Below are 13,784 nucleotides of genomic sequence, written 5' to 3'. Positions count from 1 at the left end.
ACGGGTTCGATTCCCGGTGGATACAACAAACTTTTCATTCCAAGTTTTAGTATCTCAGCATTCATAACCACAGTCTCTTTGATATGCTGTAGATCCCATTGTGTTTGAATCTCAAAAAATATGCAGGCAATAGAAGAGCATCATATATAGCAGAGGTTTCCAACGTAATAGCTTCCGCGGAATCCTTGATGGTTATGAAGCTGTTTCGTGGAACTCTTGTATCTTTTCCGCGAAACGAATTTTCAATATTTTTCTAACGTACGAGGTGTCTGTCCCGTAAAGTCCACATAAATTTTGCTGTTCAAGAAAATTCACACCCAGCAAATTAATTTTTTAATAAAAGAAACCTTTTTTTCTCCTTTTACACGAGAATGTCCCGTAAAATACGGATTATATGGTCACCCCGATGGTTTAGAAAATAAAACGAAAATAATAATTATATGGCATCTATATATTATTATCATTATTATTACTGTCACATGGAGGCGGCACCAGCTTCTCGTTTGAAAAATGCAATATTAAAAAACATTCACAACAGATTTTACATTTTGTTTCAACTAATTTTTAACAAAATATGAATTTTTCACAAAACCATGTGAATGCCCATTAATTCTGAGAAATTATTTTCTCTATTAAATATGGATTTCATTAATTTTCTGTATTTTTTCATCAAATACGAATTTCATCAAGTATGAGTTTCTATTGATTCTGAAATTATTTTCTCACTAAATATGAATCTTTATTTCTGGTGAAAATACATTTTATTAATTTTGAAAAAAATATCTTTCAATAATTCTGGATGTACGTTTCATTAATTATGAATTTCCATCAATTGCGAAATAACTTTTCCACCAATTCTAAAATTTTTTCCGAAAAGTAATTTTCAAATTCCTTCTTCAACCAATTTTGGAATGAATTTTTTCATTGAGGTTTTTATTCAGTATTTATGTAAATTCTGTAACTACGTAAGCCTCTTCGTCGGCGGGCTACTGCTAATAAGCTTCAAAGGCCAGATGTCATCCATGAAGTATAACTTTGAATACACTCATGTAATATACCATAATCTACGGACTGCATTCTTACAGTAGTGCTCAAAAGTCTTTTGACAGCCTTAATTTATGTCTACAAAATTTGTGATTGAATTTTTTAGTGAAATCCATCTTATGAAACGGAAACACTGAATCTCATTACAAAATATTGTGAGTGAAAAATTGCGTAGTATCTAAATTTTATAAGTTCCGAAAAAAAATTAAATCACTTGTACAAAAAAATTTGGGCCGAAATTCTTTTTTGACACAAATAAACTAATTGATACAGAAATCACTTATGCTGGTACCAGTACAATACAGTAAAATAAGTCAATACGTTGTTGGAAACCTTTGAATTGTGGAATTACTTGGCATGGACTCAATGAGCTTGACCCATGGTCAGTGGATAATTACTCTCATTAAAAAATGAAATTGAAATAACTATTCTCTGATTTGGGTAGGTTCTGGTTCCGACTTTTCCGTCAAGTTCAATCCATAAATGTTCATTACGATTCAAGTCAAGTGTAAAAAAATCGGCCACCCATAAAACACTCTAAATTTTGTTGCTTTTCAACAACAAATTTGAGCCATTCATATTTTTTTGCGGGCATCTCTTTAGTCATCTCGTTAAATAGTTTGCCTGTCGGGACCTTTGTTTTCGTATTCGCATTAGAGAAAAAAATCCAATATCATGAAAAAATAAAAACCATGACTAATGTGATAAGAATAAATTTATTTTAAATTTACATAAAAAAATTTTTATGTATATCATTGATTTGTTGCGCTATGTTCTTTACCTGTTCAAAATTAGCTATGGATATTGTAACGCTTTTGCAGATATTTACAATGTAAAATGACAATTATGTAAAATTCATGTCATTTGGAACGTGAATTCCGCATCTTGATGCGAAGAAGGATTTCCGGGGCCACAAGCTGTACTTGAAGATTTGGGAATTTTAATGGCACCTGAAAAAAAAATATATTCTCATTAAAAATGGAAGATACGCACAGAATTCATTATTATTCTAAAAATACATAGAGTATTTTAATCCTTTTATTTTTAAAATGGTAACTCACTTGTGTTTTGTCGGACCTGTGGAACGTGAAACTGCGTAATAAGTGTGCGAGGCACAATTTAACTTCGATCAGAGCAAATCGAGTGGCGATGCAATTCCTTTGACCGGCACCAAATGGTAAATACACGTATGGATTCCTTGAGGACTTCTCCTCTGGAAAAAATCTGTAAAAAAAAGAAGAGGATTTATTGCCAAATCAATTTTTTTATCAGTGCCCATTCTGTGGGTGAGGATCCAGACTCGAACCCCGTTGGCGGCTCAGAGCTGGTCGGCTGAAGCTGGTTTTCTGCGGTTTTTAACTTCGAGACGCGATGCGAAACATAGTGTCCCATGATCGACTGACTGTTTTCAAAATGGGATAGCAAGAAAACGGTAACAAATATTGAAGTCATTCTTGACGAACATGTGTGAAGTCAGGAATTCCAGATACGTCATTCATGTTTCAAGGAGATGTATAGTAATTCAAATAAAAAACAACATTAACTTTTTATACGGACACCCTGTGCTTAAAAACCAAATTAGATAGATAGACAGGATAGTCAAGGACAGTCAGGATAGACAGGATAGACCAAGATAGACAGGTTGTCCTGTCTATCTTGAGGCCAACAAAGAAAATTCCATGTTCCCGAATTCAATATTCGCTAAGATATCTGAATTCAAAAATAGGAGAAAAGTTGGGAAAGAAGCGTTAGCCATTAGTTTTTGTTGTTCTTTTCCAACTTTCCTCCGATTTTTTAATTCGAATATCTCTGCAAATATGGAAACGTGGAATTTCTTTGTTGGCATCAGGAGAGACAGGAAAATAACATTTTAATGGGGTTTTGGGCACGAGGTGTCCGTATAAAAAGTTTTTATATTTTAATAACTATCCAATCCCTTGCAATAAAAATGACGTAACTGAAATTCCTGACTTCGCACATTTATCTTTCGTGAGGATGACTTCAATATCTATCAGCGTTTTCTTGTCGTTCCATTTTAAAAACCGCCAGTCGATTGAGGAACACTCTGTACTTTCATAACATGAAAAATCAAGCATTTATCATCTTCACGTTGAAATGTGGAAGACAGGTAGCAGCACCACAAGAACACTAAACAAGCAAATTTCTTGCAAAATAAGTACGTTAAGGGCTACACATACACTCAGAACAGACGTTCCGCCATGCACCGATCCGTTAGAAATTCCGCAAATGAATATGTACGAGGTTCATGTAGGTTAAGTAGCAGTGGTAGTGCCTATGCTGTGCGTTAAATGAAACTATGTATGATGTTCACTTTATAGTAATTATTTGTAATTGTCTATAGTAAAACTACAACTTGCCTTGAAGGAAGGAATTTATCAGGATCGGGATAGTACTCCGGATCATGATGCAATGCGTACAACGGTATGGCTACCATCGTTCTTTTCGGTATTTTGATCCCGTCGCCCAACGTGCAGTCGGTATTAGCCACCCGCAGTAAACTGAAAATAAATTATGAAAATTATACAAGATACTTTACAAAGTTACTCGAGTAAAAATTGAAACACGGGGTGGCATGTAATGTATCTACTAGTTTGAAATTTTTATCTGTTTAGAATGATCGTGTGCACGCGTGATATACTGCACCTATATTCCGTTGGAGATGGAAGTTGGGTAATTCAAAAGAGTCGTTGGACGCTAAGATGAAGATTGATTGAAACAACTTCGAGTAACAGATTCTCCTAAATCATCTCATTCTTTTGCTTTGGTGATTTTATTTGAAAATTCTGTTTTTCATATTAAGCAGCTTTGGACCATTGTCTGGTGTTTCATAACTAAAGTGAAAAGTTTTTGCACATAGTTTGTTGATAATTTGTGTGTTTGTGTGTGTATGTGCGTGCGTGCGTGTGCGTGAATTGAATGGGACTCTATAGCCACTAGAATAAGGGTCTTTATCAAGTCGCCTTAAATAGGACTATCAATTTTTTAGACTTATAGACTGCCAAGTAAATGAAGAAAATACATGGCTTTCTCAGAAAATTTCAAAATGCATCATGAAATTTTCACCCACTTCATCTTCAACAGTGCATCCCGGCAAAAAAGAAGACATTCGTAAGACATTCTTTCTAGGTTCATTACATCAACTGCCTTGTGTATACTTTTATTTTATAAACACATAAAGTTGCTACAATCATTCGACGCCTTTCAGTTTTGATTTGAAGTTAGTATATACAATATATAAGCTATCCTGTGTAACAACAGAAAAGGTATAAAATATTTTTTATACTATTTAATTATTGAAGTACACAGAAAGAAAATTTCCATATTAGAGAAACTACATCTGCATCGCACAAAGCAATATTTTCCACGATAGTTAAACTTAAGTAGTGTGAACGAAAACAGGTCTCTTTCATTTTTGGAAATTTTTCATTTTTATGCTCTCTTCCTCTTTGCTGACAAGGAACGAATTCGTTGAAAAACTACGAATAAGGTGGTTACGCACAAAAATACTTATGCAAAGGCTTAAAGTCTTCTCTCAGAGGGGATTTGAAAATTCTCCTCATCAACCTTATTAAAATGTTCCTACAGTATCATCAATTTCATATGGGTAACTTAGGCTATAGATAACTCAGAGCGCGTCAACTGTAACTACACACACTGTATATTCAACACATCTTCATTGTTCTTGTAGTTTGAATTCACATTTGAGTGGATACATTTACTATTGAGCTATGTACGTAACGATGCAATTAAAAGACATGTGATTATAAACCTCCCTTATATCCACTTGGTTTAATTTGACTGCCGAGCTAATCACATCACATACGACCATATGATGAGTTTCAACCCCCGTGGTATACGAATATTGAAGGTAATAATCTCACCTTGATAGCGGCGGATATTTTCTCAGTGTCTCAGATACTACAGCATCCAAATATTTAAGGCTTTGTATGTTTTCATATGTCAGCTTCGTTGAACAAGGATGAAAGAAATTAATGATATAAAGATTAAATTAACAATAATCAAAATGTTTCAGTCATTGCGATTGTCTCGTAATCATAAACCACGAACCTTTTTCTCTCGTGTTACTAATTCATCGATTTCTTTTATGAGAGTTCTCTGACAATCTTCGTTTAAAGCGAGCTCGTAAACAGTGAACGCAAGAGTCGAGGCCACAGTTTCGTATCCAGCAATGAAGAACATTATACAAGTTGCCATCAACTCGTCCTCGGTTAACCCTGATTAGTGAAAAATCATTTATAAACTAAACAACTTTTGTAGCAAGCATACCATCAAATCATAAGTCCTTCCCAATGCCTAACACATATTCGGTGTCAGAGAGGATCATATGAATCAAGAAGAATGCTGTTTTACCTTTTTCACCGAGTGATACATGACCATTGACGTTACTTGACTGAACGTCATCGTGCAACTTATCGACGTCAATATCAAGTTCTTGTTTCGTGTCATCTGTCATATGTCGACGATTTTTCTCGCGAGCGTCCAATAACTGCTGGAGAAAGTCGTTCCTTTCCTACGGATCAGATACATATATTAGATATGCAGGGTGCATAGTTCGGACCGCAAATTACTGGCGTAAGGTGTAGACTTCAGATCCATCATTCACATTGCAAGAGGTTGTGTAGTTATTAAAATAAAAAAAATTAAATTATAACACGGACACACTGTTCTCAAAAATCCAATTAAAAATTCATTTCCCTGTCTCTCCTGAGGCCGACAAAAAAATTTCACGTTTCCAAATGAAATATTCCTTGAAATATTTGAATTCGAAAATATCGGAGAAAAGTTGGAAAAAACGGCTTAAACCAACGGACAACTCTTCTTTCTATAATTTATGCTGTTCTTTCAATTCTTTTCTCCGATTATTAAATTCAAATATCTCTACGAATATCGCACTTATGAACGAGAAATTTTATTTGTTCGAATCAGGAGAGACAGGGCAACAACTTTGTAATTGGGTTCTTGAGGACAGGGTGTCCGCATAAAAAGTTAGCATTTTTATTTTAATAACTATACAACCCCTTGCAACATGAATGACATATCTGAGTACTACATATGATTTGGATACATTTTCTAATTGGAAATATGCTTCTTAGATCAACGGTTCGCTTATTAAAATGAAAAGTCAACATTTTTATTTTAATAACTACACAACCTCTTGCAATATGAATGACTCATTCAAAGTGTACAGGTTATTTGATACTTTTCTAATTGAAAGTATGCCTCTAGGATTTACAGTACGCCAATAATTTGCGGTGCGAGGAGTGTTAGCTACGCTCCCTGTACCAGATATCAGATATATAAATATATTTATAACGCTATTACATCAGCTTATGCAGATTCAAGACGTGCGTGTGTGACAGCATAACAAACATATATCTACCTCAGCATTGCCCCTTCGATTTTCTATCATCTTCTTAGTAACTTTCCCGAAGAATTCTGAACCAAAGATATCGGAAGCCTTCATTCTCAAGATTTTCGTTAGATGGTTGAAGAAAACTGAAATTTTCAAATTGAAACGTCGAATTTTACGAGTCCAATGTGTGTTCAAATTGTGTACTACTCGATTATTAAATTACAACAATGTAAATCGATAGTCGATCACTCCGAAAACTAAGACATTACTCATATTTAAACGCATTTAAAAACTTTTGCAAATGCGTTAACAAAATCGAATGGAAAATAGATATTCTCACCGAACAGGATCACCCGTAACTGGGTCGATTTTCCGAAGACATTCCTCGCGGCTACGACTAATGGATTATCGGGATCGTTGTGGGAATCGATCTTTGATCCGAATGCCGTACTTACGATTGCGTCCATCGTGAATGTACCGAAAAACCTTGCAGAAAAAATTTATATATTTTTATATCTTTTTTTTCTTTTTAGTGCACTCTTTCAAGATGATTGTCTTTAGTTACAGTAATTCTCAAATGCATTCTGGAATACCTTTTTGCGTCTACCAGTTCACCAGCAGAAGCAATGGTTTCGAGGTTTTTTTCCAACGTTTCTGCACAATCTAAAATTGTGTCCGTCATCTGAAAATATTGTACATTAATTTGAGTAGAAAAAATCAGTTAAGCTCAAATGATGAATTTGATTTGTAAAAATTCTTCAATAATAAATGAACTTGGCTTCAGCCAGAATGAAACTTACTCTTCTAATTTTACCTGTTGAGAAGACCGGGCTTATTATAGTCCTGACTCTTTTCCAGTCTTCACCTTTGAGAATAGAAATGCTTTTGTCAAATAAAGGATCACCTGTGTCGATATCCTGTAATCCAACAAGTAAAAAAATGTATAGTTGATGTCATTTAGACATATAACTTGCATATAATGTATTCATAAAACTAATTATCATACATGCTGTCTGAGAAGAAACGTGGCCTCCTTACCGTGCGATCGACGAAAAATTGAAAATCTTTCACCAAGACCAGTCTTATCAAATCCGGATCTCCTACTGTCAACTGTGGGCGGCCAAAAACGTATTGCCTGTGCGTGTAGCAAGTAACATGAATACATAAAAGATAATTGTATCAACATTTAAAAGGACGAAGTCTATAATTACCGCTATATGTTTATACGTTATGGGAATGCGTAAGAAACTCAAAAGAGACCAAAGATATAGTTTTTATTTTCTCATTGATCACTTTTCCACGTTTATATTAGAAATATTCAAAATAGGCTTTTTTTAATCCTCAGAGTCCTCTCCATGCTATCTGTTGCAGATCTGAATTTTTCAACAGCAAAGAACCTTTTTCTCTCAAAAATGAATAAATATTTGAAGTCCTTTGTACAAGTCCATATTCATTTTATTAGCTATTAATTGATCAAAAGTCAATTTTTTTACCTGAATCGATGATTAATGGTCTTAAGATAATTTGGAATACACAGGGTGTCCCGTAAGAGCTGATGCGGCCTTTATCTTATCAACCGTCTGTCCTAATTTGGTTTCAATTTAAAAAATAATCATAAGGCGTTAAAAAAATGACCCTGCACCACTCTTGAGAGTGAAAATAGAATATCTCAAAATTAAAAAAATCTACATTTTTATACAGTCCCTTTGTTCTTTAACATCTAGTTAGAAGGTTGTTGCTTTCTCTTTCCTGAAGTCAACAGAAAAAACTCCATGCTTCTAAGTGCAATATTCGCTAAGATATTTGAATTCAAAAATCAGAGAAACGTTGGGAAAAGGGAGCAAAAATTAGGAATAGGAGCATTGTCCATTAGATTTTGCTGTTCTTTCCTAACTTTTCACCAATTTTTGAATTCTATAATGCCTCGGTAAATATTGCACTTAAAAACATATAGTTTTTCTGTTGGCCTCAGTAGATACAAGGGGACCGTATAAAAACAAATAAATTGTTTATTCTGTGACGCATTCTATTTTCACTCTCAAAACTGGTACAGAACATTATTAGTACATTTAAAGCATTTAGGCGACATTGGCACATACAGGACACCCTGTATATATATATATATATATGCACATATTTCTGCATTTTCAATGAGAAGTAATTTTCTCCCTATTTCCCACTGTAAGACTTCTACAAGGTTAATATAAAAAAAAGGAAGATCTTAGTGTTTATAGAACATCTTTACATTGATCCTTTTTAGTAACAATAACAATTTCCTCTTTCCCCCTTTTTTCAGCTGTAGACAGAATTTTTATAAAGTATGACATGAATGTCGCTCTACACTTGTTAACACAAGATATACGGAAGACTGGATGTTGTGAAGATATTTATTATTTGAGATGTTAATTTTTTAAGGAAGGAAAAAACTCATCTCTGCCTCTACCGGGAGACGAACCCGGGTCCCTCGATTGCCGGACGAGTGCTCTGACCACTAAGCTACAGAGGAGATAGAGATTTTCCTTCGCTAGAGCGTATATATGCCGAACGGAACCGTGCAATGGACGGTGAAACCAATCAGCTAATAGCTCATGGACGACGAGCCACCAGAGGGCTATATATATGACATGAATGTCGCTCTCCACTTGTTAACACAAGATATACGGAAGACTGGATGTTGTGAAGATATTTATTATTTGAGATGTTAATTTTTTTTTTTTTTAAGGAAGGAAAAAACTCATCTCTGCCTCTACCTTTTATAAAGTAGACCTGTTGGCACGCTAGTCTTATCTTCAAGGTTTCCTCGTGGTCCCTCAAATTCTCCTTCCACTGTCCTTTCGTTCTCAAGAATATCATAGCAGTAAATTGATTTACCATTTTCATTATAATCGATTGACCATAACAGTAAATTGATTTGTCATTTTTGTTGATTAAATTGATTTATCTTTCATATTATGTGTTCAAGAAGCGTTGCATTTGTCTTAGAATTCAGAAGCAACAATTCATGTGACTCGATTTCCCCCTTAAAATGTCTCACCACAGAGAGCAAAAAACCTACACAAGTACAAATATTCAAATATCACACTTCTATCAGAATTTTTAGTATAGATGGCACCCCAAAAAGTTCACAAACAACACTATATACGCATTCAGACCGTTAGGTACACATACTCATATGTCCGGCACAACTGAATCGGTAGTAAATCGCCCATCACGATAGGCCGGAGTTGTGCTCGGTTTGAAAGAAAGAAAGAAAGAATCAACAATTAAGTAGGTTGTTTTTTGTCTGTATGAATTATCACATCAATGTAGAAAAACAAGACGAAATACACTCGAAATTTTTTTTTTTTGTTTTATAGAGAGAACTAGCTATAATACCCGGCGCTGCCCGAGTTTTCTACAATGAGGCTTTTTGGATCACGTGATATCTCCCTCTTTCTTTGAGGAACATAACAAGCCGTGTGTAAGTTAACCAATATGGCGACTTCCTGCGCGACTCATGAAAGAAACAAATCTAGATTTAAAGAAACGTAGAAATGGTTATTTTTCCCCCTTTTTAAGGGGCGCTGGGTATTTCAATTCCCCCTTCCCCTGAACTTCAAGTTATTCATCTGCCTGTTTCAGCTTCAAAACATGCTTGGTTAAAGCTGTGGAATTCTTTTGGTTTTTTTTTTTTTTTTTGGGCATAAATGCATTTTTATAGAGCATTTCCAAGCAGTTTTTAGATCATAAAAAACTGAGCCCTACTCATCCTCATTAATTGACTTTCAAAGGATGAAAGTGGTTTATCGAAAAAAAAAAAAAGAAACTATTAATATTTAGTAAGTATTTTGAGTGATAAATATATACAAACTGTACAAACCCGAATAGCTTTCCATCCTTCTGGTAGCTTTGAAGAACGATTTCAGTAAACGGCTGCAAAGTGAAGAAAGCAACCAGTTATCACAAAAAAACGTCTGTATCATGCAGGATATATTTTAACGACCCTGTAAATAACTTATCAACAGATATAGCTTTGAAAAACTGAATTTTCTGGATGTTATGCCGAGATGAATATTTGGACAGAAAAGTGATGTCTCCTCCTGGAATCGAAGTCGGGTTCCCTTGCTTACCGGGCAAGCGCGCTAACCAATATAAAAATACAACGCCACAACAGGCAAATTGCCCAACGAGGTGGCTGACTTAAGAACATCATGGATCCCCGAGCCATTTTTTTTTTTTTTTTGGAGGCCCTACCTACTACTGCTACACCACACATGCACCTCGCCCACAACCCCTCCCCCCTCCCTCCCGCGGAACCCCCAACGAATGGGTACATGCGGGAATGTGCGTGTACGCGTAGTGAAACCTGACGTGAAGTTTTTTGTTTCTCTGTAATGCTTGTTATGTGTAGTGCTGCCATCTGCCACCAGTTTTTCTAACTATGAGTGAAGTGTTATGATTGAATGATTTATCGTTGTAGGACAGTTGCTTTCTGTGGCGAGACTTTTTAACGGGGAGATCGGCTCGCATTTGCGCCTTGAAGTTGGGAACCACAGAAAACCAACTTCAGCCGACCACCACTGTGGGGTTCGAACCCGGATCCTCGCATCGCGAGTCCGTCACTACAACCACTCGACCACCACAGCGGCATACCAGAGACACACTTTTCAATTCCTTAAAACACGTGACACTGGTGTATTGGTTAGCACTTGCCCGGTATGCAAGGGGGTCCGGGTTCGATTCCCGGACGAAACAGATCGCTTTTCTTTCCAAATATTCCTTTCGGCTAACATCCAGAAAATTCAATTTCTCATTATATTTCGCTCCGGAAAAATACCATCTCTTAAGATATAGCTTTATTAATGCTAATGCACATTTAGAAGAGCGTATTCTATATACTTTTCAATCACTAATGTTTCTTGAGAAATTCAACCTCTTGCAATTGAATCGATAATTTCATAAAGATTGAAAATGGTAAATTTTCCATAAAATTCACTTTCGAAAATACCCCCGAAATTTACCTCCATTGTATAATTACAATTTTAAAATTATACAAACATGTTGACCGATCGTATACAAAATCATACGGTGCTTGGAATGCTATCACAATTTCAAGATAAATGGTTTCAAATATAATTATGATCATAAATAATGAAAATTAATATATTAAAAAGGAAAATTATAGTAAGATGTAAAAAAATTGTAGTAAAAATTATAAAAATGAAAGAAATAAAACAAACATTGCAACAAAAATAAAAGATAAAATACAATTTTAATAAAAATGAGAAAAAAAATTATAAGAAGAAATAGCCACTGTTATGCTATTAATAACCAATAATTATGTAACTGGTAAAAAATTAATTAATAAAATCTATGAACTCACTTGTGTGAAGATCTTTGTCATACGAATGATAGAAGCTAACTTAGAAGCATGGGGTACCCCTGCATCTCTGAAGACGTTTCCCGTCAGAAATAAGCTACAAGATACGCAAAAAGAAATATTCATCATTTTGTCTTTAAATTCTCATGCAAGAATCACACAACCAATTGGAACATATTCAAATTTAAAGCATTTCAAGGAAGGCCACCAATGATCAACCGCTGTTTTGTCAAAATATTTCATTGCTTTTTATTCACTCTCAGAAGAATAGAATACTAACTCATTTCACACCCGACATTTCGCCCCTTGTGTAAATGTTAGGTGAGTATGCAACAAAAATTTGCACATAGCATATAATTTCTATTGCTGTCACAAATTCATTGGCATACATACAGTAGGAAGCGTGAGGGGGGTTGGGAGAAGGTACCTTGGGGATTTTAATATTTTTCTTCAGGACTGTTATACTTTCGCTTATGTTGAAAAATTTCGCAGCAACATGAATTTGGAAAAAAATTATTTTATGCTTCACTGCAAATTCCAAATTCTTAGGGCCCATTGAAGTATTTGAACTTGAACTACCAGACAGATACCCACGTTAATATTACTTATGGAACCTCTAACGTAAAGGGTATCTGTTGGAAAAGTAGCAACATCTTCCCCAGCCCATCAAATCCATCCACCCCACCTGATCAAAAATGAGAACACTTTTTCAAAGTTTATGGGGGGGGGGGGGGAATTAAAATATATAGTAACCACAAAATAATGTAAAAATTAAACATTAAAACATTAAAATCTTCTCAAATAGATATTATAATAAAAGCCGACAAAACAATATGATAATCTCACCAAAATCCACTTAAAATACAAAAAACACACCGCACTCACCCACCATCATCCTCTGCCTATGGGAGCACCCCCTTGGCAGGAAAAATCTTATTTCATTCCATTTTATTTCATTTTAAACTGGATTTGAAAGCAACACAGGTCAGTCCGGCCGGAAAGAGCCGGAACAAATTGAACCCTAAAGGTTATCGGTATATGAGCTACGAAAGGCTTTTGCCAAAGATAAGAAGTAAAAGCAGGCCTCAGCCAAAAGAGAGCAAAGAAACAAGAAGTGTTCATTTCTATGATTCATTAAAAGAAAATAGAAATACTGTACTCTCTCTTGTAGGAAAGTGCTCTCACGACAACTATATGGGGAGTCACATTTTATCCGAGGATGATGTCACTCTCCGCTATCCATACAAAGGCTTTTAACAGCTATCTGATGCGAAGATACATTTTGGAAAGAGAGAAAATTCAGCTGCACCTGCGGGGAATCGAACCCACGTCCTTTCACTGAGCTTTGTCTTAAGTCAGGTCCGACCGTCTATGGACGGTCCCGTTCAGTGCACACGGTAGGATTAAGGCTTTCGTTGTAGTGGTGTAGAGCAATGGTTCTCAACCTTTGGAAGCCCGCGGCCCGGTTGAGTACTTTTTTCGAGTGGAAGACCCGGTCTTAAACACGACGGTGGGAAATAAAGGGGGAAGAATTTCAAAGATGAATCACTCATGGCAAGGTTTTACTGATGCCAGGGCCCAACGATTAAGAAACACTGATCTAGGGCATTCATCCGAAAAGTGAAAGGACGTGGGTTTGATTCCCCGCACAGGGGCAGTTGTATTTTCTCTCTTTCCAAAATATAACTTCGCATCAGCCAGCTGTTAAAAACCTTTTTAGTTGCGTTTCAGTAAATACATGACAGTTGTTATTATTTGAACACCCGGTACATGTACAAATACGGTTTTGAAAATTCCCACCTGTGAAAAATCCATGAGATGAAGCAAACAAATAAGAACAACATCGAAGCACTGAGAGTATCCATTTTTTCAGTTAGTACGATGAGATGCGGCCTTCTACTGTCAGAAACTACTCAACTCTGATCACGGCATTTATAAACAACACGACAAAGGCGTCGAGACGTCGCAATCACGAATGAAGATTAA

At 35.6% G+C, this 13,784-nt stretch overlaps 1 protein-coding gene across 1 annotated transcript in view; it reads right to left on the bottom strand.

Moving 5' to 3' along the window:
- LOC149081737 (uncharacterized) overlaps window positions 1–13,784 on the bottom strand; it is a 53,192-nt gene extending 39,408 nt beyond the window's left edge. Inside the window, exons 1-13 of the mRNA XM_089235749.1 lie at window positions 13,599–13,784; window positions 11,802–11,895; window positions 10,299–10,351; window positions 7,478–7,574; window positions 7,240–7,356; window positions 7,033–7,121; window positions 6,780–6,925; window positions 6,467–6,582; window positions 5,437–5,596; window positions 5,134–5,300; window positions 4,947–5,029; window positions 3,423–3,563; window positions 2,106–2,268 (exon numbers count right to left, since the gene is read on the bottom strand). Of these exons, the coding sequence (XP_089091875.1) occupies window positions 2,106–2,268; window positions 3,423–3,563; window positions 4,947–5,029; window positions 5,134–5,300; window positions 5,437–5,596; window positions 6,467–6,582; window positions 6,780–6,925; window positions 7,033–7,121; window positions 7,240–7,356; window positions 7,478–7,574; window positions 10,299–10,351; window positions 11,802–11,895; window positions 13,599–13,663 (1,491 nt within the window). The 5' untranslated portion in view covers window positions 13,664–13,784. The remainder of the gene's footprint in view (window positions 1–2,105; window positions 2,269–3,422; window positions 3,564–4,946; window positions 5,030–5,133; window positions 5,301–5,436; window positions 5,597–6,466; window positions 6,583–6,779; window positions 6,926–7,032; window positions 7,122–7,239; window positions 7,357–7,477; window positions 7,575–10,298; window positions 10,352–11,801; window positions 11,896–13,598) is intronic.

Source organism: Pholcus phalangioides, unplaced genomic scaffold (assembly GCF_987345545.1).
Source record: "Pholcus phalangioides strain wild (caught in Gottingen) unplaced genomic scaffold, Ppha-v1.0 ptg000009l_1, whole genome shotgun sequence".
NCBI lineage: Eukaryota > Metazoa > Arthropoda > Arachnida > Araneae > Pholcidae > Pholcus > Pholcus phalangioides.
This window is presented reverse-complemented; position numbering and strand designations above follow the sequence as displayed.